This window comes from Barbus barbus (genome assembly GCF_936440315.1).
Source record: "Barbus barbus genome assembly, chromosome: 9".
NCBI lineage: Eukaryota > Metazoa > Chordata > Actinopteri > Cypriniformes > Cyprinidae > Barbus > Barbus barbus.
Genome location: NC_136737.1, coordinates 6,494,826 through 6,520,091, shown reverse-complemented (window position 1 = coordinate 6,520,091; position 25,266 = coordinate 6,494,826). Strand labels below are relative to the sequence as shown.

Sequence of the window (25,266 nt, the reverse complement as noted above, 5' to 3'; positions counted from 1 at the left end):
TACTTTTACTCGTTTATAAGTCACTCAATGGCCTAGGACCTAAATACATTGCTGATATGCTCACTGAATATAAACCGAACAGACCGCTCAGATCATTAGGATCGAGTCAGTTATAAATACCAAGAGTTCAGACAAAACAAGGGGAGTCTGCTTTTAGCTATTATGCGGCCCGCAGTTGGAACCAGCTTCCAGAAGAGATCAGATGTGCTAAAACATTAGCAACATTTAAATCAAGACTCAAAACTCATCTGTTTAACTGTGCATTTGAATGAGCACTGTGCTATATGTCCGAACTGACTGCAATAAATTTTAGGTTTAATCATTTTCTTTAAATTTATTTTAAATCATTTTCTATATCATTTTAAAATTCCTTGTTTTTATTATTTTTATTTCCATGTTTTTATTGATTTTAATGTCTATTTCACTTTCTTTTATGTAAAAGCACTTTGAATTACCACTGTGTATGAAATGTGCTATATAAATAAACTTGCCTTGCCTTGCCTTGCCTTGCATTTGCTAGTCTGCGGGAAACACTGGTGTCTGTCAGCAAACATAAACAAAAAAGCATGCTTCAGAACTGTTTTGAGAAGGTGCTTAAGTTTTGAGCCATGTATTATTACTATGAATTAGGCTACTACTACTACTACTACTACTATCTTGTGCCCTGCAATAACCATTTACGCAAACTCTCTTTTGATATAAAAGGAAAAAAAGAGAAAATCGGCCCAAAAAATCAGCATCATATATCGGCCATAGGCTGCCCTGATTTCTAAATATCGGCATTGGCCAGAGAAAAAACATTATAGGTCGACTTCTACTGCTGACACTTAAATTAATTGTTTTGCCACTTTTGCACTTATGACATCAAAATGGCGCCGCTGATGGCAGCTATTGTGCGTTGCTCCTCAGTGTTTGCATTGTTTTTGTTTGTTTTTCCTGTTTTATGTTTTTCAAATAAGATCAGCTTTACCAGGGATGATCTGCTGAACATTCGGCAGAACACACCACAAAATATTCTACCGGTTTTTGATTTTTCGGACGTTTTGCTGGACATTGTAGTTGGTGGAGCCGTAGCTCTGGTCAAACGCTACAGGAGGCGCAGGCGGGGAAAGAGAGCCGGCGCGCTCGTGAAACTTCGTCAGCGCAGATTTAGAACGGCGTTACCTAGCATCCATCTGGCGAATCTCCGCTCTCTACCCAACAAAACGGACGAACTCCTTCTGCTCTCCCGGACAAACAAGGACTTTTCTAACTCTGCTGCTCTGTGTTTCACGGAAACCTGGTTGAATGGCGACATACTGGACAGCGCAATTCATCTGCCTAATTACCAGCTGATCAGAGCAGATCGGGACACAGAATCAACGGGGAAATCGCGCGGCGGCGGGACATGCTTTTACATCAATGAGAGGTGGTGTACAGATGTAACTGTGTTAAAGATGTGCTGCTCAGATCTAGAAATGCTCTTCATTAACTGCAAGCCGTTCTATTCGCCGCGGGAGTTCTGTTCGTTCATTCTCGTGAGTGTTTACATTCCACCGCAAGCGCACATGAGCTCAGCTCTACAGAAACTCACTGATCTGATCACAGAGAGTGAACAACAACACCCGGACTCTGTTTTAATCATTCTCGGGGACTTTAATAAAGCAAATCTCTCCCGTGAACTGCCAAAATACAGACAGCACATCACATGCCCCACCAGAGACCGTAATATATTGGATCACTGTTACACAACAATAAAGGACGCATATCACTCTCTTCCACGAGCAGCTTTAGGACTCTCTGATCACTGTTTGGTTCATCTTATTCCATCCTACAGGCAGAAACTTAAGTCTGCGTCTTAAGTCTTAAGTAAACTTAAAACTGTATTAAGATCTGTTAAAAGATGGACTAACGAAACAGAGCGGGATTTACAAGCCTGTTTCGACCTGACTGATTGGACTGTTTTTGAAGCTGCTGCAAATGACCTGGACGAGCTCACAGAGACTGTAACATCTTATATCAGTTTCTGTGAGGACATGTGCATTCCTACCAGGACTCATCTATTCTACAACAATGACAAACCATGGTTCACTGCCAAACTCAGACAGCTCCGTCAGGCCAAAGAAGATGCTCACAGAAAGGGGGATAAAGTATTGTACAAACAGGCCAAATACACACTCGAAAAGGAGATCAGAGTGGCAAAGAGGAATTATTCTGACAAGCTCAGGAACAAATTCTCTTCCAGTGATCCTGCTTCGGTGTGGTTAGGATTGAAGGACATCACCAGCTACAAAACACCACCCCCCAGCACTCTGGAGAATCATCACCTGGCAGACGACTTAAACGAGTTCTTTTGTCGTTTTGAACGATCACCCCACACCCGCCCAGAACACCCCTCCACACAACCTTTCACACCTCCAGCAACCCCTCTCTCCCCCACACCTACAATTCAAATCAGCGAAGATGATGTGTGCCAGGTCTTCAGGAAGAACAAAAGAAGGAAAGCACCTGGTCCAGATGGTGTGTCACCAGCCTGCCTAAAAATCTGTGCTGATCAGCTGGCCCCCATCTTCACACAGATCTTCAACAGATCACTGGAGCTGTGTGAAGTCCCCTCATGCTTCAAACGCTCCACCATCATCCCCGTCCCAAAGAAACACAAAATTACTGGACTTAATGACTACAGACCTGTGGCCCTAACGTCTGTAGCCATGAAATCATTCGAAAGACTGGTTCTGGCTCATCTGAAGGACATCACTGGACCCTTACTGGACCCCCTGCAGTTTGCCTACAGAGCAAACAGGTCTGTGGATGATGCAGTCAACATGGGACTGCACTTCATCCTGCAGCATCTGGACAGACCAGGGACTTATGTGAGGATCCTTTTTGTGGACTTCAGCTCTGCTTTTAACACCATTATCCCGGAAACCCTTCAAAATAAACTAACTCAGCTCTCCGTCCCCACCTCCGTCTGCCAGTGGATCAACAGCTTCCTGACAGACAGACAGCAGTTAGTAAAGCTTGGCAAATTCTCATCCAGCACTCGAACCATCAGCACTGGAGCTCCTCAGGGCTGCGTACTCTCCCCACTGCTCTTCTCCCTCTACACCAACGACTGCACATCTAAAGATCCCTCTGTCAAGCTCCTGAAGTTTGCAGACGACACCACACTGATCGGCCTCATCCAGGACGGTGACGAGTCTGCTTACAGACAGGAGGTTAAGGAGCTGGCTGTCTGGTGCAGTCTCAACAACCTGGAGCAAAAAGGCTGGTAAAATCACTCTGGACCCCTCACATCCAGCACACAACCTCTTTGAACTGTTACCATCTGGTCGACGCTACAGAGCTCTGAGCACCAGAACGAGCAGACACAGGAACAGTTTCTTCCCTCAGTCAATACTTCTCATGAACACTCAATAAATAAACGTAGAACACACAACTAATACATTATCCATTCACCACACTCACTTATTTTATTTTTATTTTTCTCATTTCTAATTTGCACATACTTGACCTGTACATACATAGTCGCCTATATCATATATTATATATTGTGTATTTTTTTTTCTTTTTTTTTTTTTTTTTGCTGCTTTGTACATTGGTTATTGGCTATTTCCTATTATTTTGTTTCATTACCTGTGTCCTGTCCTGTTACTGTCTTTCTGTTGCACTGTGGAGCTTCTGTCACTATAACAAATTCCTTGTATGTGTAAACATACTTGGCCAATAAAGCTCATTCTGATTCTGATTATTAAAGTATTTTGAATGCAAAGGGAACCTTTTTTTTTTTTTAAATGAGTGTTTATTTGTTATATGTTATGTATGTTTATTAAAAACACGTTTTGTAATAACCAATTGTTCCGGACCTTTGACACTGATGAAAATTCAGATTTGGACCTTTGAATGTAGACTTTGAGAACCCCTGCTCTACAGTGTGTAATACATCTCTAATCTTTTAGGATCTGTATTACCTTTTAGTTTACTTCTTGTAAGAATGAGACCATTGTACCAGACGCCCTGAGACAATTCAAATGATACCAAACATGACTGTAAATATCACTTGCATTAATGTAGAGTATTACATTCTTCTATTGACCATTCTGAGTGAGCTGAGTGAGTGAAGGATGGGTGAGGGGAAGGAAGGGGATGAAAAGGAACTTATGCATATGTGAAAGAGGCATTTTCCTGCATTTTCTCTCAGTGGGATGTGGAGACAGATGTCTGTATGTTAATGCACTGTGTGTGTGTTGTCCATCTCAGAAGTTCAAAGTGGCTGAGGTTCTGTAAATCTTACAGTATTGTAAATGTTTTCCGGAAAGTCATTTCATTATTAGAGCTACTGTCATATGCTCAACAGTTGTCATAGATCTCACCATGGGTATTATTAGAGTGAAAATAATCAAACTAATGCTCTGGGATTATTTAGGATGATAGAAAACAAACTAAAATCTTGACAGATCATTCAATGCTATTCAGTCCAGCTCACTGATTCAGATTATTGTTCCCCAGCAGACTAGTCTGTGATAACTGCTTGAAAAAGAGAAGGTCATTGTCCAGAATTTTGAAGATGAAACCTTTTTTTTTTATAAAAACAAATAATCAATAATAATAAAAAATGTATTTTTTTTTTCATTGCTTTGATTCTGAACTGTTGCACTGAAACTGTCCGTTGCATTATTTTGCCTCATAATGAACTTTGATTTTTGAATAAACTAAATGTTTCTATTTAACCACCATTCAAATGTATTCACACCCCTGCAGTTATATTATAGGACTATGTATGATTCATAGATGTATATAGTTCAGTCGGTAAATAGTTTTCAGTTCAATTCTGTGGAGATTTATTGGTGACACAAATATTAGATTTGTGTTTTTATGGTTGCTACGTATAATTATAAAACAAAACTAAAACAACCACATAACATAAATTAATAAAAAAACTGAGAACAGTGTAATTAAATGTAAAATGTATAGTACTAAAGACAAAAAACAAAAAAACAAAAAAAACATTAAAGAATATTCATTGTTTTGGCCACTATATGGCTTTAATACATCAGATTCAGAAACCTTTTCAAATCAAGTTCAGAGGAAAGCATTTTTAAGCAAAGTCTCATTTCACCATCACAAAACAATTAGACCACACATAATCTTTACAATTAAAACTACAATACATGTCAGAATATTTATGATATCTGTTCTGTTTTCTTTTAACCTCTAGCAGATCTGACATCATTAACCAGAAGAACAGCAGCAGCTGCAGCAGCCACGCCCATCAGAGCAGTGACGACCAATCGGATCACAGCTTCAACAGAATCACAGCCATGGAGGAGGACTTCTGTAAGTAAATTATTCATTAAATAGTCATTTTCAATATGCTGACTTTAGTCTCTATAGATGAACTCAAAAATTTAACTTATTGCTGAAGTGTAAAAAAAAAAAAAAGATCTTCAATATAGCCTGTTTAGAAATACATGAGTGAGCTAAAGGATGACACAAGTTCATTCATCAATTCATTCTTTTATGGCATCATAAGTTATCAGTTTCAATAAAATCAACAAATTAATTCAGTGAATAGATGCAATAGATGTTTTTATTAGTCCTGCCGTACCTGAACATGTGTGACAGAGTTGAGTGATGTCCAGATGTTGAGTCTGGTTGCTGATGGGATTGTTGAGCACACAGCTGTAGGTGTTGTTATCCTGATATTCCACCTCCAGAGGTAGAGAGAGACTGATGCTGAGATCAGACACACTGATGCTGGACAATAAACTGTTTCCTTTGTACCAGGAGAGAGTCACATGACCCACATTCACCGCTGAACACAACAATGAACAATATGATGATGATGATGATGATGAAGAACAGTGTGAAGAGTTACTGATGACAGGAACAGACAGACGAGCTGAAAACATGAGACAAACATGACTAGATCAGAAAGTGTTTATTGCATCATCAGTCAGTCAACGAGTTTCTTGTATGACGGCGATTTTCACGTCTCTCTCCACATTTATAAAAGATTATTACACATGGATAAGTAGCAAAGAAGAAACTGATGCTTAATTAAAATGATTTAGTTATTTTATTACTCAATCAAAATAAATGTAAAATAAATTACCTTTAATTTACAGGTACATAAATTAAAAAATTAACTCACCATAGACAGTGAGACTGAAGTTCTTGCTCACACTGTTGGTCTGTAGTTGATAGAGTCCAGCGTGTTCAGTTCTGGTGTTTGTGATGATCAGAGATCCAGTTTGATCATCCAGCTTCAGTCTGTCTCTGAATCTCCCATCAAGAACATCATCATATACAGTCATGCTGCCGGCCATTACATTGATTTCAGCGATTAAAGTGTTTTCAGCTCCAAAACTCCACAGAATCAGATCATCATCCATCATTTCAGTAAAACCAGAGTTTAGAGAGACTGAATCTCCCTCCAGCACTGACACTGACTCCACTGCATCTTCACCAAACACACCTGAAGAACAGAGATTTGATGATTTACTCAAATATTCCACACAAAACAAAACTGCAGCCCGGTTCAATCTTTAAAGCCCTTGATTTCTAAACATACTCTCTGCTTACACGTGTAAAACAGCCACAGATATATACTCAACAAATTACAGTAGCGTCTGTCATCAGTCCCTTCAGATCAATCAGTAATCATTTCAATGTCATTGTTTATAAGGTGATAAAGTCATGAATTATTTGAAATAAACAGATTCACTGTTATTGCACCAGCCCTATGTTTCACAATAATTTGTCTTGGAATTATTTTAATATTTTATTTTGGAAATTATCTGTTTTATTAAAAAGTAATTTATTAACTTATTAAAAAGTTAAATCTCTGTAAATACAATCTATTAAATTAAAACTAAAGCAATAAGTGATGTCTTAAAATGAAAATGATTATAACTTACCAACCAGACGACACAAGCAGAACAAAACAAACATGTGAACCATTTTCAGATTACAGCACTTGTGAACACGTATGTGACAGATTGTGAACTCAGGACAGTGTTAAACTGCAATATAGCAAGTGTTGTGTGTGATTCATCCACCAATAATATTTGAGCACCACCCACTCACTACACACTGTAAATGCATTGCATGCATTGGTTATAAATATTCTGTTATATATATTTCTTGCAACAATAAATTGCAAATATTTTATTGCTTATTTAATAGTTTGCTCTTGAAAGTATAAAAGGGTTTTATGAGGTTCACTAAGATGTGTTTTCTCATTATGCCAATGTAACAGGTCTTGAACTTGTGATTTTATTGTAAATTCACTCAAAATCCTTGTATTTTTCTGTTGAAAACTAATATATATGCGAAGAAAGGAAAGAAAGAAAAAAAAAATGTATGAGTTCTCCGTGTGCGTCCCAGTTGTGACGTAACTGGCATCGTGTGCATGTTAAGCAGGAGCAGGCAAAGCGATTGTAATAACTGCATACAAGATAAAAGAAAGAGCACTGAAACAGCAGGCTGACTCCAGTGTTTATTCCACCCACAGTCGAGCCAGCTACACCATCAGCAGATCACACTCACACAAACCACGTTTGAATATAGAAATGCAGAAGCTGTTTTTTTTTAATCACCCAACAGATCAAACCATATCTCTTTGAGGTCAATGAAGTTTCACTTTGACTCACAGATCTGAGAAGTAGCTAGAATTAGATGCATCTCATGGAGATTTTTGCTTTGTAGTCACTCTGTTTTGTGTAGTCTCAAGTTAGATCTGGCTAAGAATCATCAGGAGCTATTCTATGAAATAACAATTATCCACTCAAGAACAGAAAACAAAGCAATGAGGTTGTATTTATTTGTATCCCAGAACATACAGGCATTATAGGAAATGAAAGCAGAGATACAATAGCCAATCAAGGTTTGGAAAAGAATAAAGAATTATGATGCTCAAAACAACAACAACAATATTTGAAACAATAAACACTTAATCGGGAAACAAATGGATTGTGTGGACACTGGCCAAATACCATAGACCACAGAACAAGTGCTTGATATTTGCAGGAAATAGATATGATAACAGACTTGGGACTAACAGAACATAGAGTAAAGAACAAATTCAAAGCTTAAAATAAGATCTGTGGTTGTGGATCACGATATTTTTGTCTTTATTATGTCTTCTAGGCATAAGGTGTAATAAAAAAAAATTAAAAAAAAATTTGAATGGGGGGGGGGCCCTCTGAGGCCTTCTGCAACTCTTGTGCATTTTGCTATAGTATTATGTGTTTGCTTGATAAAGATTAAACTGTGTGCTTCGAAACCTTTTGCTTTTAACCTTAACGTTTTTCCACCCTTATGAAGAGCTTATATTCATCAGGTCTGTGAAGTTATATGCTGTAATCACTGCTTGTTTGTAAATGCACAAATATATAAGACATATGCACTGAAATACATGTAATAGAGACACATGTTAGTAGCTGAGCTCATGGTCCTGATGCTGTTCAGCTGCTGTTCTTTAAGAATCCTCCAGATGGCGGCATTAATCAGTTCAATCGATAGCAACCCTGGTGAAAAAAAAAGTATACTTGCAGCCAGACTAATTGTCAGTAAACTTCTAGTGTGTTAAGGATTAGTTAACTTGAAGTGTGCCATTTTAGAGAAACAATTTTTTGGACTAAGTGGATTTTAGTTGTAATAAAATTATACTAAAGTATAAGTTTAAGTGCATTTAGTGTACTTTTTGATGCTAAATTGGAACAACTTCAAGTATTCTTGGTACAATTTAAGTATGTGCCTATGTACATGCTTGATTAGTGATATTAAAGTGTACTTTGTGTTACGAGTACATTACAAATGAATTATGAGTGTCTTTGAAACACAAGCAATATACTAGGTATTATTTTTAAATGAAACTGTTGATTTTCCCCCAATGCTGAATTCACTTTTTAAGGTCATTACAATAAATACATAACTTCAATGACAGACAGAGACAGTTATTAACAATTCAAACAGTGTTTATTTAAACCTCAAATGCTTTTTGCATTGCAAAACATAAAATGCACCGACCATGTTTTTAAATAAAAATAATGCTGAAAGAAACAAACAAAAAACATTTTGTAACAGCAGCAACACAACACTCTTTCTTTGCTGAATTTGATTTAGAATTTTTTTTGAGACTTTATTTTGAACATGTAAAATAAATACAACAAGACAATACAAAACTATTTTAAATTATACATGTCCAAAAAAATATTGCAATTCTATAAAGAATCACATTTACGCCTGATGGCCGCTTACACATCAGATGCAAGAACAGCATCTGTTAACATCCAGTGGGTTCCTCGTGACATTTCCTCTTCCTCCTCAACAGCAATGATGGGGACTACTGCCTTCTGCACCTGGTCAGGCTCCTTTTTCTAAATGCATTATAAAAAAGTGTTAGTATGTCACAACAAATCATAAAATTAACCCTTGTGTGGAAAGACATTTCAATTTTCAGAACTGAAAATAAAGGTGTGAAGGATCAGAGTAGTGTTTATTCAGTAGGGAGTGTGCCCATTTAAAACCCTGTAGTATTTTTCAAAAAATTAATTTTCACAACATGTCTTTATAAAATTAGCTGAGCTACTGGGGTACCAGCCCCAGACTATGACAAAATGGTTTCCCAATGGAGCAATATACATTTGTTGAGGTAGGAATCAACTGAAAATACCATTGAGTTTTGGTGCATATATATAACCACACAGACGTTTCCGGGTCAAAATCATTCGAACAACTGTGCTAAGGTGCAATGGCTGCCCTCATTACAACACTCAAATGCAGAGGTTGAACGGCTGTTCAGCCAAATGAGTGTGGTCAAGTCAGTGTTAACAAATAGATTATCACCGCACACTCCATGTGCGGTATGGACTGAAGCTGGCTTGTGATACTTGTTACCAGCATAAACTGCCCAATGATGTTCTACAGCAGTAGAATACAGTTTTAAAGCCATGACATCCTCTTCTGCTGATGCCAGCTCATTGACAAAGCTGGACAGTGAAGATGAAGATGATTTACTTGCTAATCTATCATCAAAGAATGGATTTTCTGGAACTGGTGGAGTGAATGAGAAAAGTGCCAGAGGAAACACTGCACAGCTAACCAGCCAAGAAGAACCACCATCCTAAGAGATTCAGTAGGTGCTGTTCCAATCAGTTTTTCCATTCCAGACTCAAGTTTTATTGGCCTAAATAATATTTCTACATTTGTATTTTCAAAGCATTTGCAGAGTTGCAGCGTACCAACACAGTCGCTTTTTGACGCTCAAGGTACCCCTTTAGCGGCACTTTTTGACGTGAGCAATGGTCCTCCATTGTTTTCAGTTGTTTTTCTTAATTTAATGGTTTGCATGCATTTGTAAAAAAATAGAAATAATTATATATAAATTTTTTACTTTCATTGGAGCACCTAACCCCACCCCTACCTCTAAACCTACCCACCTCTGAACAATATAAAACACACACAGGCAAATATAAGTGCAGTCACAGGTATTTATTGCAAAAACTGACCATAAACAAAAAGCGATGCCAAAACGGTCTTGACCAAGCTTCAATATGTGACGAGTTGGGATGAGACTGTGTTGAGCGTACAGTTAAAGCAGTGAAAAATAAAAATACTGAAAAAAGCAACATAAAACAATACAATAAAATACAAATAACAGGAAACATTGAAAACTCCTCGTCTTAGCCAGATGGCATCAATGTACACAACATTTTTTATGATCCAAGAGAAGAAAGCACTGGTAGCAAAACTTTACTGAACAATACAAGTGGTTTATTTTTCCATATAAAATCTAAAAACATATATATTTTTATAAACTTGACAATTCCATTTGCATCCACACATGAAACCTCTTCTTGTTTTCTTTGATAACTGTATTTGAATTAAAATGCATGTTAATTCAAATTCCTTGCATATATTTTCACAGTTCCAGATTAAAACTAAATTATTTACAATATCTCTTTCTTGTCTCCTCCTCCTGTAGATCTTATGTCATAAACCAAGAAAGCAACAGTGGTCATGCCCACCAGAGCAGAGACGACCAATCGGATCACAGCTTCAGTAAAACCACAGCAGTGGAAGTGATCTTCTGAAAAATCAAAAATAGTGACATTAGTCTCTGTCATGGAACTCAAAATTGATGAAAACAATCCCAATGTTGCAAATAAATTAATTAATTACATAACATAAAAAAATAAATTATAGGGGACTTATGTGGGGCTTACACAGTGTGAATCACAAACGGTTTTCATTGTATGGTCAAAGAAATCAGCGCTGCTGTACCTGCACATGTGTGACAGAGTTGACTGATGTCCAGGTGTCTCGTCTGGGTGCTGATGGGATTGTTGAGCACACAGCTGTAGGTGTTTTTATCCTGATATTCCACCTCCAGAGGTAGAGAGAGGCTGATGCTGAGATCAGACACACTGATGCTGGACAATAAACTGTTTCCTTTGTACCAGGAGAGAGTCACATGACCCACATTCACCACTGAACACAACAATGAACAATTCTGCTGTGATGATGATGATGTTGAAGAACAGTTTGAAGAGTTACTGCTGATGACAGGAACAGGCAGATGAGCTGGAAACATCAGAGAATAAAGATAAACAAGTATTGTTTTATATTTACAAGGGTAATAAAAAAAAAGAATATGTGAAAACAAAGGACAAAATAATGATCTCTACTTACCATAGACAGAAACACTGAATGTTTTTGATAATCGTTTAGCACCACTTATCTGTAGTTGATAGAGTCCAGTGTGTTCAGTTCTGGTGTTTGTGATGGTCAGAGATCCAGTTTGATCGTCCAGCTTCAGTCTGTCTCTGAATCTCCCATCAAGTACATCGAATGTGGAGAATATGTTTTTCTCTATGCTGATTTTTGCTATGAGAGAGTTATCAGATCCAAATTTCCAAAGTATGTCATCGTCTTCATGTACTTTAGTAACATCAGTGTGTAGAGTGACAGAATTTCCCTCTATGATTGCTAATGACTGTGTTTCATTTCTCTGGACACCTAACACACCTGGAGAACATGCAGGAACGGATTAAGGCTCTTGATGGTTTTCAAAGTCTGAGGTCAGTTGTAATTTGTAATGTTTGAACTGAAAAACATTCAGAAAATGAATTTCTTTGCCTTTTGTAGTTGTTCATGATTTTTGAAAATTAAAAAAAATAATAACAATAACAATTAAAAAAACAAATAACAGATTGCCACAGAGTAGTTCCATTTGCATATCATTTGTAACAATCTTCTAAATTAAGATTAAAAAAACAGATTTCACGATATGTTTGATTTATCTGTGAACTATGTAACTTACCGATCAGACGCCAACAGCACAAATAGAAAAAAATAAGCATGTTAAACGTTTTCTTCATTTGTTGAAAAGACTGATCTAATAAGATCATCTGCTGAAAACACTTGAGATGTTCATGTATGTGAATCCTACCATGACAGAGTTTGACCCACTTTCACACACACGCACACGCACACACACACACACACAGACACACACACACGCTCATGCTTACGCTCACTCACGTCTGTTAAAAAGTGGATTGTGGTGTTATTTCATGGTAAAACAGATTCTAATTGATTTTATAATGGTTGTTATTTATCAGTTCTCAGTTCCTGTGCATGACAAACTAAACTAACAAAGTTAAAACCATGCCCCATCTCACATCACCACTTTTACTAAAGTGTGACTAGCAGCTCAACTGAGTCAAACTGAAACCTGCTGTGGTGTGATTTCTATAGAAATGTGGTTTGACCGGTTAGGTGGACAAACAACTTGTGCGTCTGCTTAGTTTTCAAGTGACAAGCTTCTTCCTGTTCTAACACGATCAACCTCAGCATCTGACTTTCTTTTTAAACAAAACTGCTTTGCAGTAACCTAAAACAATGCGAACAAATGCAAACAAACATGGCGGGGCCCATCTCACGTTACAGATCATGACCAAGATCATTTATAAAGATGTTTAAACGACTCATTTACACACATTTGTGAATCAGAACATCAGATTGTACATGACATGTTAAGCAAGTTTGTGAATATATTGAATAAAAAAAGGAAAAATTAAATAAAAGGATCCATCTGTCATACAGTGTTATTGTGGCTGTGGTGTGTCATGTGACAATCATGACGCGTCGTCATGGAAACAGTAAGGGGAAACGTTCTACAATAACAGTCGCCAAAAACTCACTCTGGGAGGTTATTACAAACACTCAATTTAGGCTTAACATTCAAGTAGAAGTGTTGTATTAATCTCATTAATTGTCATGTGTAGCTTAAAGCTAATTGTAATTTCTCCGTTACCCATATACAATTCTATTTCATTATGTATTTTATCAAATCACATAAGTTTGTAAGAAACTGTTTAATTTTCCAAAAATATTTTTAATTATAGTAATATAATGTACCATATGCTGATCAGAGGGATGTGGGTGGGATGTAATGCCAGAGTAAAGTAAGGCCACAACTTACACATCAGTGTTCAGATCATCTTTTTTTCCTGACAAAATCAATGTAATGCAATATTTATCTCTGCTAAATGTAAACTTTTCCATATTCCAAGCTTGCCTGCTGCACTGGGGACATCACATGTATGTGCAAGTCGTGAAAATGATGACAATAAATCTAGGAATTATTTGATTGTTGGATTTTAAATCAGCGGGGCTGAGGCATGGAAAGTAATTAAGCTGTTTTATGGATGGTAACTGTAATATTATTACTGAAATCTTATTAGTAATTAGTTACACTAGTTACTGCAAAAGTAATATTACAGTAACTAAGTTACTAGTAACTAGTTACAGCCCAACACTGCTGGCAAACAATGCTTTTTTTAAAGAGCACACGTTTATAACAAATTTACACGGAGTAAAAACAAAAGAAAAATACCATGCCATTTGTCTGCTGTTTCTGTCATTCTCTACAGTATGTTGTTCTTTGTTGTCACTGTCTGTCTGTTGGGTTTTTCCTACCTCTACAACACTCCTCCTCCCTGTCTCTGCTAGGCCTACCGTAGCATCCTTCCTCATAGCACTGGTATTGGAAGACCAGGGTCTCTGGCTGTACTGATTCCAGCAACATCCTAGTTAATGAACACAATATAGGATGTAAACACTACAGCAAATTTTTTCTCACTGACTGCTCTCAACATTGGAATACACGTGAATACAAACAGCAATAACAGCACAAAAGGAAATATAATAAATAGCAAAAAAGTATAAATAGTGTCAGCAGTAAATCCGGTAACACTTTCTATAAAGCCCGTATTTATAATACATTATAAAAGGTATTCTTAATGCATTATAATGAATGCATAATGCTGTCAGGGTTCTGTCACTTCGGTCTAGTTTATTCATGGTTTTGTGACGGAGCCCTGAAACTCCCTTCTTGTCTTGTTTTCTGGTGAGCGCGTGGCTTCGAGTGTGTTCGAGCTTCATGCTCTCTTGACTGCGTGATCTGTTTCATGTTTGGGCGTGGTGTTTGGATCCCGGCACTCCTGTCTTGTTCAGGCTCAGTTCTGGCCCACATTAAACAAAATGGTCCAGCCCCTCTGGCATTTGCCAGATGGCCAATCTGCCCCTGATTATGGGTGTATAGACTATTATATATATAACACTAGAAGATGTTGAACCCACGCTCCTCAAATTATTAGGCTACTTGTGCTAATGACGTTCAGTGTGTCCATCATTGATCACATTTAGTTTTTGTTTTTCCCAGAAAAGATTGTTCATATAGCCTAACGGTTTCACCACATGCCCTGCATGGCTGTTAAAGCCAAAGAGTAGGCTATTAATGATTTTTATGAATAAAATAGCCTACGTTTTTAGACAATAGTCCTATTTAAATATTCGGTACATCCTTACCGCATGGTAATTTCTTTTAATTTTAGAGATGTTTGACAGTCTTCTCTTTCCATTATGGAAAACAAAAATATAAATATAAATATAAAAAGGCTATCATTTATATTTTTTCTTAATTGTGTAGATTACCTATAATAAATGTGAAATTAGCATAGAATTCCCAGATGTGTATATTTGGATGAACGCTTTGTTGCGATGACACACCACTTCCTCAACCTGTTTTCTTTTAATTGGACATAGTCTCAATGCACAAACAGGTAATACTTGTCGGTATCAGGAAGATTAACCGGCTCATGGATCTAGCGAAGCATGGTCGTTTGTTGAAAGAAAAATGGTGAAACATATATGTTTCATTGGTTTGTTTGCACTCTTCATGCACGGTAAGACGTTCTTTACAATCATTTTACAATTATTTATTTTTCAGGAAAAAAAAAGTTATATTTAGTCAGATTTAGTCATAAGACTAGTATATCTTTCGGTTTCAAGTCAAACTTCGCTTATCAATACATACTATAAATTACTCACATATGTATGTATACTATTGAATGTTCAATATATATATATATATATATATATATATATATATATATATATATATATATGAAATATACGTGCACACTAATATGAAATCCTTACCAATACATATTATGTTAGTAATGATACACTTTTTAATAACTTGCACTTAACGCACGCATAAACCTATAGACACTCGCTTATACATATAAACATGATCCATGCATATACACCCACAACAACACACACACATACATATAAAACCGATTTGCGCACACACACCCACCCACACACACTCGCGCAAACAATTCTGATGAGAAAGACGCATGCTTTTTTGTGTGTGTATGCGCGCATCGAGTGTATGTGCGAGTGTTTATAGGTGTAGTATTTGTATGGATCAAGTTTATATTTATATGGGAGTATGTATGTGCATATGTAATAATATGTATAATATGTGTATGTGCGTGTGTTGTTGTGGGTGTAGCCTATATGCATGGATCGTGTAAGCGAGTGTCTATAGGTGTATGCGTGCCTCAAGTGTATATGTATACGCAAGTTATTAAAAAGTGTATATGCATTCATTACTAACATAATATGTATTGGTATGGATTTCATATGCACGTGTATTTCATATATATATTTTGAACATCCAATAGTATACATGTATATATGAGTAATTTATAGGTGTATAGGTGAAATTTTTCAGCTTTTACTTCAGTATTAGTGTGATATAATGTCTTAAAATTAAATTGTTTAATTGATTTATAGGGCTAATTAGGAAAGAGAGGAATCAGTATTTTAGTTCAGATAAATTTGAACTTGACATCTAGTGCATTTCATAAAGATACACAAGGCAGATTTTTCCTTGTGAAATAAAGTGATTGATAAATGAATTAGTCTCATTTATGAACGTCTACGCTCCAAATGAAACAAAATCTTGCTGTAGAGTAAAGGGCAACTCTTGGTGAGTGAATTAAGACTTTGTTCAGGGACAAATTATTCCATTTCTGTTCGTCAAATGTCTGTGAAACATGTTCAGTTTATGTCTCAGTTGTTTAACGTTCTAACTGGCAGCAAGTTTTCATCTTGAGTGGGCGATTCGTGAACAGTTTTCCTTAAACATGAATTCACCCATTCAGTCATGACAATAGAGCGTAGGTGCCAAAGCTGCTATGGATTCACTTCCCATATAACTGACACAAATTTGCAGAAAATTGCCTTTGAATTTACTAGTATTATATTAATTAGGGGTATATGAAAGCATTCCATCTACTTAGTTGAATGAACACATTTGAATTCATATTATCCCAGACTGATTATTATTTTTTATTATTTTTTAGGTGTGTCTGACGTTTATCAAGTGTCAGTGTCTGTGAAGGAGGGAGATTCAGTCACTCTACACACTGGTGTTGAAACAAACCAACAAGACAAATTTAGGTGGTATAATAATGACATTCGCATCGCTCAAATCAATGAAGATCAGAGCCAGATCTGTACTGATGTTCAGTGTAATGACGGCACTGAAAGATTCAGAGACAGACTGAAGCTGGATCATCAGACTGGATCTCTGACCATCATGAACATCAGAACCACAGATGCTGGACTTTATACGCTACAGATCATCAAATACAGCAACATCAGTGAAAAGATCTTCATTGTTGCTGTTCATAGTGAGTAATATAACAGATGTTTAACTTCCATCATTGTGTTTATAGATTTGGAGTTGCTTTGTTTGGAACATTTTTGTGTTTCAAATTAATTTGTCTTTTAATTGGTGAAACAGTAGTTTTTGTCATTTAGTTTTGTTCTGGTCAAGATGAAAGTTTATCATCATATAATCTCTGATTACCTTTTCTTATCTATTTTTATACTTATTATTATAGAAAATAAAAAATTGAAAAATATTTTTGATTATTCAGAACGTGTCTAGTGATATAATGCTGTAAATTTGTAACAATATGCACATTATACATTTATGCATAACATTTTTAATCCGGCAGAGTTATCTAAGTCTAATAAAGACAGGTAAACCGCTTTTAAACAAAAAATAACTTGATATTAAGTAATTCAGCAGTTAAATTTGTTTCTACTGAATCTTTCAAGAGCCAGGAAACAAATATGCACAGTCATTCCTAGTTTTTTGCCCTCAAGAAAAGATCCTCCAGCAGCTGTTGGTTTGTGTTTCAGGTTTTTCTGCTGCTGAACAAGATGAAACGAAGGAGGGAGAATCTGTCACTTTATATCCTGGCTTAATACAAAACCCGAATGATGTGATGAGATGGCATTTTAATGTTACTCTCATCGCTGAAATCACTGGAGATCAGAGTAAGATCTGTACAGATGATCAGTGTAAAGAGAGATTCAGAGACAGACTGAAGCTGGATCATCAGACTGGATCTCTGACCATCACAGACACCAGAACCACAGACTCTGGAGATTATCAACTACAGATCATCAACAGCAGATTCAGCATCATAAAGAGATTCAGTGTTAATGTCACTGGTGACTGTGGTGAGAATCATTTAAGTTATTCATTGCATTTTAAACAGTTACAGTTCAATACGGTTCAACATTTTTGTTTTCCTTGTGGCATGTTTGTAAAATGAGCTTTTACTCAATATTCATCTGTGTGAATTCTAAATGAACCCTAACCCTAACATAATCTCTATCACCTTTACAAGCACCTTTATTTTCACATGGTTGTCACCATCACAACAAACACATGGTTAAGCAACAAAATCACAAACACAAATCTATAAAGATCGATCTTGGGATTTAAGAATTAATATTGATTCATTCAATCAAACATGTAAAACAAGGAGTTTTAAATGACTGCATACCCAACATTTTCAGTATGAATTACATGTACTGTTACAACCCGAACACAAACTTGTATTTTAATATGGATAGTTAATCTTTGAGTGTAATGATAGTCCATTGAATGGCAAGTTGTAGATGAATCCAAGTGCAGATTTATTATACAGAGTGAAAACCAAAAATCCAAACAAAACACAAAGACTTGACTTGACTAGGCATGAAACAACTCACCAAACAGAGGTTAATACGTGCAATACATGACGAGAGACAACAGGCTTGTTCAACTTTATGTGGCGCCGCAAAGATCAGCTGCTGCTGCCTGACAAAAGCAATGCATTTTGGTTAGAAAATCTGTCTGCCTGCGTCCCAATGTGCATACTATCCATCCTAAATTCTATGTGATATTAGTAATTTTCAATACTATTTAAAAATAACTGTTAATCACAAAAACTAGAAAGGAAGTACTTTCATTTGCTGAATATTCATTGTGTTTGTTTCATATCAGTTGGGAAAGTCGTGGCCTAATGGTTAGAGAGTCGGACTCCAAAAGGTTGCGGGTTCGAGTCTCCGGCCGACAGGGATTGTAGGTGGGGGGAGTGAATGTCCAGCGCTCTCTCCACCCTCAATACCACGACTGAGGTGCCCTTGAGCAAGGCACCGAACCCCCAACTGCTCCCCGGGCGCCGCAGCATAAATGGCTGCCCACTGCTCCGGGTGTGTGTTCACTGCTGTGTGTGTGCACGTTGGATGGGTTAAATGCAGAGCACGAATTCGGAGTATGGGTCACCATACTTGGCTGAATGTCACTTCACTTCATATCAGACTACTGTCTCCCTCTGTATACAGATTCACATGTAGAAACTTCAGCGCTGAATCTGTCTTCAGGTGGTTTAACCACAATATTTGTTTCCATAATCCTGGCACTGGTTGTGGCTTCAGCTGTTGGTGTGATTTACTGGTGTCTTTGTTCAAAGGCTAAACCAAAAGGACTAAAGTGTAAGTATTTCAACTGATACAGAAAGGAGAATATATTGAGCTTTATTGTGCCACAGTATAGTTTCATTTTTTTCAATAATTCAACAGTCAATTAGTAGAAGTCAGTTATATATCACGGTTCCCACTCGTTAAGGCGTTTTTTTCAGCATAATTGTAAAGCAACAGAGGTTTTCGTGGCATATGCAAGATCATAATGTGGGTTTTTAGTTGTGAACATTTTAAAAAAGCCAGCAGTTTAATCAACGAGAAAGCAGATATGCAGAAAATGATCAGCTGTGATTTTGTTAATTACTCTTGTTAATTTTCTTGTTCTAATTTCTCAGATGGATTGATGATAATATTAAAGGTTGTAGGACAATCTGTCACCCTAGACACTAGCATTGAAATACAAACAGATGATCACATAAAGTGGATGTTTGGAGATAAAAAGACTCTCATAGCTCAAATTAAAGACGGAACCGGAGAGATCACCGCAAATAATGATGATGGTGATGAGAGATTCATAGACAGACTTGAGCTGAATCATCAGACTGGATCTCTGACCATCAGGAATAGCAGAACCACCGACTCTGGAGAGTATCATCTACAGATTAACAGAAGTGGAAAAACCTCATTCAAGAGATTCAATGTTACAGTCTCTGGTGAGTAACTCAAATCTTGTAATAATGGTTGGTAACACTTTTATTGTACAGTCACCTTATTACATGTAACATTTATTTACTATAGTAAGAGCAGTAAATAATGCATAATTGCATCAAACAATCCTAAACCAAACAAAAAAATATGTTATTCAGTATTTAAATGTATGACTACGAGGTACTGTACAAGGACACTGTAAAATAAAATGTAAATTAATGATATTATTTTTGATCAACACTGTGTCAGTCATTTAAATGAAGCACTGTGGGTTTGTACGAGTAAAAGATTAATCTAATTGTAGATGCCAGAAATGTTTTTTAAAAGTTTTATTTTTTTAAGTCTTATAATTTGACAATATTGAAGGCCCCTTGAAAGTTTGCTGAGTTACATAAAGACATTAACTTAAGAATATATATTGTGTTAATGCCTGATATAGTAATTTTTCTGAGTGGATTTGTCACTGTTACTTCGTGCAACACATTTTATTCATCAAAAAAAAAAAAAACTTCACTCATCACTGTAAATGCAGAAGTAATATCGTCTTTTTCTGTCTTTTCTTGTCTTGTGTGTTTTCCATTAGACTCATCCGAAACCAGAAGACTTAGGTTATATCAAAGTGAGATTACTGAGAACAAAATGCCATTGATGGAGAAATCTTGAACAACTCTAGCATGAGCCTCTAAAATCACCCCTTTACATGGAGCTCTAGATGTGTTTGATATCAATATCATATCATCAATATCAATACATAATTTATGTTACTTGTAATCTGTTACCCAGTACTGAACACTAAAGTAATCTAATCTAAATATTAGTTCTCTTACTGATTTAAGGCTTCAGATTTCAGCTTTAATCTCTAGAAGGAAATGTCATGTTTATAAGAATATTTGAGAACTTCTAGTTTTTCTTTAAATATTTCTGTGGCATTATATGTGCTTTTTATTAATTATGTAACTGGACACTTTTTTAAATTTTAAAAAAAGCAGATTCAGGTCATAAAAACACACTTCAAGAATGTAAAGATGACATGAGTTTGATGATAAAATAATATATATATAAGCCTAAGTTGCTGCAGTTCCACTGGACATTATTTATGAAATTACCATAAAGTGCAAGTAAGTTATATAACTGTTCTACTGTGTTAACTGGTCAGATCATAGTGTGTTTCTAGCGAGAGAGATGACAGATACCACTATAGTCACTTCTAGAACATTCACGTGTGTGAGACACATTAGTTAAAAACATAACTGACCATCCAATGTCCAATTCAGTGTTTCTGGCCTGTTTGTGAGAACTATAATGTGAATTTATTTATAAGTTTCAGATATTTTGAGTTTTTATTTTATTTCCTGTTTGTTGATATGTCAGTCTCTGTGCTTTGTTTTCCTTGACAGTGTTTTGGTGATAATATCAGTCTTCTGTATGATCAGACTGATTTCTTCTTTGTTTTTAGTCTAATTATTTGTGGTTGAATCATTTGGTGTTTTGGGACGAACTTCAATAAAATCACAGAAAAAAATAAATATTGCAACTGTTGAACAAAGCAAAATGTATCAGTACAATCAATTATCAGTTGATACCTAATAGTAATCAAAGGTTTTAAGTGTGTGTGTGTGTGCACGCGTTTGTGACAAATGTGGACATTGATTTGTATAATGACACAGGCATGCCACAGGTATCACAAGGTGAAGGGGACTTTTCAGGACATTGACCCATGTCCCCACTTTTCAAAACGCTTATAAATCATACAGAGTGAGGTTTTTTGGTAAAGTTTAAATGCACAGTCTCCTGTGAGGGCTAAGTTTAGGTGTAGGGTAGGTAGCACATACAGTTTGTACAGTATAAAAACCATTACGCCTATGGCATAGCCCCACTTTTCACAAAAACAAACATGTGTGTGTGAGATAGCGTGAGTATACATGCATCCACACACGCACAAGTCCAAGGCCTTTATGTTTGCAAGCACAACATGCTCCTGAACACTAGTTGTTTCTCTTGCTTTCATTCTTCCCCATTCACTTTCAATGGCTGGCCATTTGTTTCTTGAAAGTGAAGTGACGTGTGGCCAAGAATGGTGACCTGTACTCGGAATTTGTGCTCTGCATTTAACCCATCCAAGTGTACACACACACAGTAGTGAACATAAACCCGGAGCAGTGGGAAGCCAATGCTGTGGTGCCCAGTTGGGGGTTCGGTGCCTTGCTCAAGGGTCTCACCTCAGTTGTGGTACTGAAGGTGGAGAGGACAAGTGTGACTTTGTGCAATTTTGTACAAAATTAAAGCATTTAAAAGCAAACTTCCTGATTAAAAATTAAAGCACACTAGTGTGAGAAACAGTGGATATTTTCATAATTTTTGATCTCATATTGTGAAAATTATTTATAAAAAAATGCTTTTTTCAATCAAAAAATGAGGTGCCTACTCTCAGATAAACGAGGCTTACGATTAATCAGATGCAAATAGAAACACAAAACCGGTCCTAAATGAAAGAAAACAAGTTGACAAAAAGATTGAATCCAATATTTGGTGATAATAGAGTATAATGAGAAATTTATAAGCAATTGTTTGGACTCAGTTGAATTTTTGACCAGGAACACCACAAGTGTGACAGGAATCTGAACACAACCAGAGAGTTAACTTAAATATTCCACACAGAACAAAACTGCAGTCCGGTTCAATCTTTAAAGCCTTTGATTTCTAAACTCTGCTTACACGTGTAAAACAGCCACAGATACATACGCAACAAATTACAGCAGCGCGTGCAGCATCTGTCATCAGTCCCTCTTCAGATCGAGCAGTAATCATTTCAATAGCATTGTTTATAAGGTGATAAAGCCATGAATTATTTGAAATTAAACAGATTCGCTGTTATTGCACCAGCCCTATGTTTCACAATAATTTGTCTTGGAATTATGGTGAAATTTAATTTTGGAAATTTTCTGGCTGATTAAAAATGACTGTTAAATCTCTGTAAATACAATCTATTAAATTAAAACTAAAGCAAGAAGTGATGTCTTAAAATTAAAATGATTATAACTTACCAACCAGACGACACAAGAAGAACAAAACAAACATGTGAACCATTTTCAGATAACAGCACTTAAAGTGTGTGAACACGTATGTGACAGATTGTGAACTCAGGACAGTGTTAAACTGCAATATAGCAAGTGTTGTATGTGATTCATCCACCAATAATATTTGAGCACCACCCACTCACTACACATGCACACATAGGCTGTGTCCAAATTCAGGGTCTGCATCCTTCGGAGTACTCATTTGAAGGATGTTACGTCACAGCGCCGCGACGAAGGCTGTCCAAATTCGTAGGATCCTTCAAATGCGGCCCACAAATACGTCCTCCTTTTCCCCGAATTGGAAGGATGGGTGTGGTGGATCCTTTCCCGTCCTACCTATCCCATAATTCTTTTCGGCAGAGCGTAATGGCGGACGAAGCGAGCGGTAGCGGAGTGGGAGAGGAGTTTCTCTGACAAAACAAGCTAAAGTTTATGCTTCGGCTCAATGAATTCGTAGGAGAAATTAGTAGAATACTTAAAAACAAATAAAAATAGGCTATAATGGCTTACCTGGATGCGACTGTCTTGTAGTCTGATATAAAAAACTCTCCGACAACGAGCAAAGAAAGTATTTAATTTATTTAATTGCTTTATTTCTTCCAAAAGAATTAAAATGAGGAGAATAACTCTTTGTTTGTCCATTTTCCCGCTTCTTGCTTGGCGCTGTCACGGTTGCTAGGCGACAGGATATGAGCAACGGTTAAGGGAGGGAACTGAAAGAAGGGTAGGCTGTCCAAATTCACAAACACCGACTTCCGGGTTTTGCGGACGTCGGAGGATCCCTCCTCCTTCAACCGGGTAGGAAGGATCCTAAGGAGGATGCAGACCCTGAATTTGGACACAGCCATTGTCTTGCATGCATTGGTTATAGATAATCTGTTCTACATTATTTTGCAACAACAATTTTCAAATATTTCATTGTTTATTAAATATTTTGCTCTTGAAAGTGTAAAATGGTTTTAGGAGATTTACTAAGGTGTGTTTTCTTTTGGTGCCATCAGCAGATCACAAACACACACACACACACAAATCACATGTTTGAATCTAGTAATGCAGAAGCTAACAATAAATTATTTAATATTTATTATCAAATAATTATTTAATTACTTAATAAAAAAAGAAAAGAAAAAAAGAAAGAAAAAGAAATGAAAATATGCTTTGAATGGGGAAAAAATACTCTGAGGTCTTCTGATGCCACTCTTTTAATGCCACTCTTATGAAGAGCTGATATTCATCAGGTCTGTGAAGTTATATTCTGTAATCACTGCTTGTTTGTAAATGCACAAATATATATTTTGCACTGAAATACATGTAATAGAACATCTATGAGACATGTTAGTAGTTTAGCTCACGGTGCTGATGCTGTTGTTTAAAAATCCTCCAGATGGCGACATTAATCAGTTCAATCGATATCAAACCACTGATGATCAATCAGTAAACTCTATTATCAGTTCGTCTCTAGGATTAATTCTGTGTTTGTAGTATTTTGTGTCTGTGGTTCATCAGTTCTGTTCATTTCTTTATCTTCTGTGAATCTTTGTTATCTTCCAAGAGAATAATGCAGTGGTCCCATAACTCGTCCCATAATCCAAATGATATTTATTTGATGGAGACTATTGACTGCCATTAGGACATCAGTTAAGTGTTGTGTAAAAAGGCAAGGTGCCTATTATTATAATAGTCAGATTAATGTTCTCCTGTAGGCTAAACTGTGTAACTGGATGTAAAACTGAAACAAAAGAAGAAGGTTGTTGTCCAGAATTTTGAAGATGCCACCTTAAGTGCTTTTCTGAATAAAAAAATATATATTATTTTTAGCATAGTAGTGTTACACTTTACTAGACCTCTGCATTAAATGGATACTTTTGCAAATACAGGTGTCACAGACTGGTCAAGGAGGAAGACAGGAGGATAACGTTAACAAAGGATATTTATTAACAGTAACCAAGGTTGGGCTTCCAACAGAGGTGAGATAACAAAGGAGGCACCGGAAGCAGAATGCACAGATATCACTGAACGTAACCTGGCGATCCCACAGGCTGGGTGAGATCCTGGAAGGATGGGCAGACAGGGAACCGTTGACCAGCCTAGAGTAGCTTGCGACCTTGAGACCAGCCGACGAGTGACTGAGGTGAGTGAGCTTTTGAATAGTAGTGGGAAGTGGTTGCAGGTGTTCATGATTAGTACTCTGGTGATTGAGAACGGGTGTAGGAGACTGATTCAGCTGGTGAGGCAGGTGATTCCGTGACAACAGGGAGGTCTATAACTGTAACGCTGCTAATAACTCTCTTTTCCTTGTGTGATTTGTAGTTTTCTTACAGATGAAGTAAGACAGAGCACAGCAGTCTGAAACAAAAACATCATCGAGAAG

At 36.7% G+C, this 25,266-nt stretch overlaps 1 protein-coding gene across 1 annotated transcript in view; it reads right to left on the bottom strand.

The window, feature by feature from the left end:
* LOC306874925 (natural killer cell receptor 2B4-like) overlaps positions 1 to 22,949 on the bottom strand; it is a 63,299-nt gene extending 40,350 nt beyond the window's left edge. Inside the window, exons 1-3 of the mRNA XM_079425257.1 lie at positions 22,863 to 22,949; positions 6,134 to 6,457; positions 5,588 to 5,881 (exon numbers count right to left, since the gene is read on the bottom strand). Coding sequence (XP_079281383.1) covers positions 5,588 to 5,881; positions 6,134 to 6,457; positions 22,863 to 22,905 — 661 coding nt within the window. The 5' untranslated portion in view covers positions 22,906 to 22,949. The remainder of the gene's footprint in view (positions 1 to 5,587; positions 5,882 to 6,133; positions 6,458 to 22,862) is intronic.
* Positions 22,950 to 25,266: the final 2,317 nt, after the last annotated feature.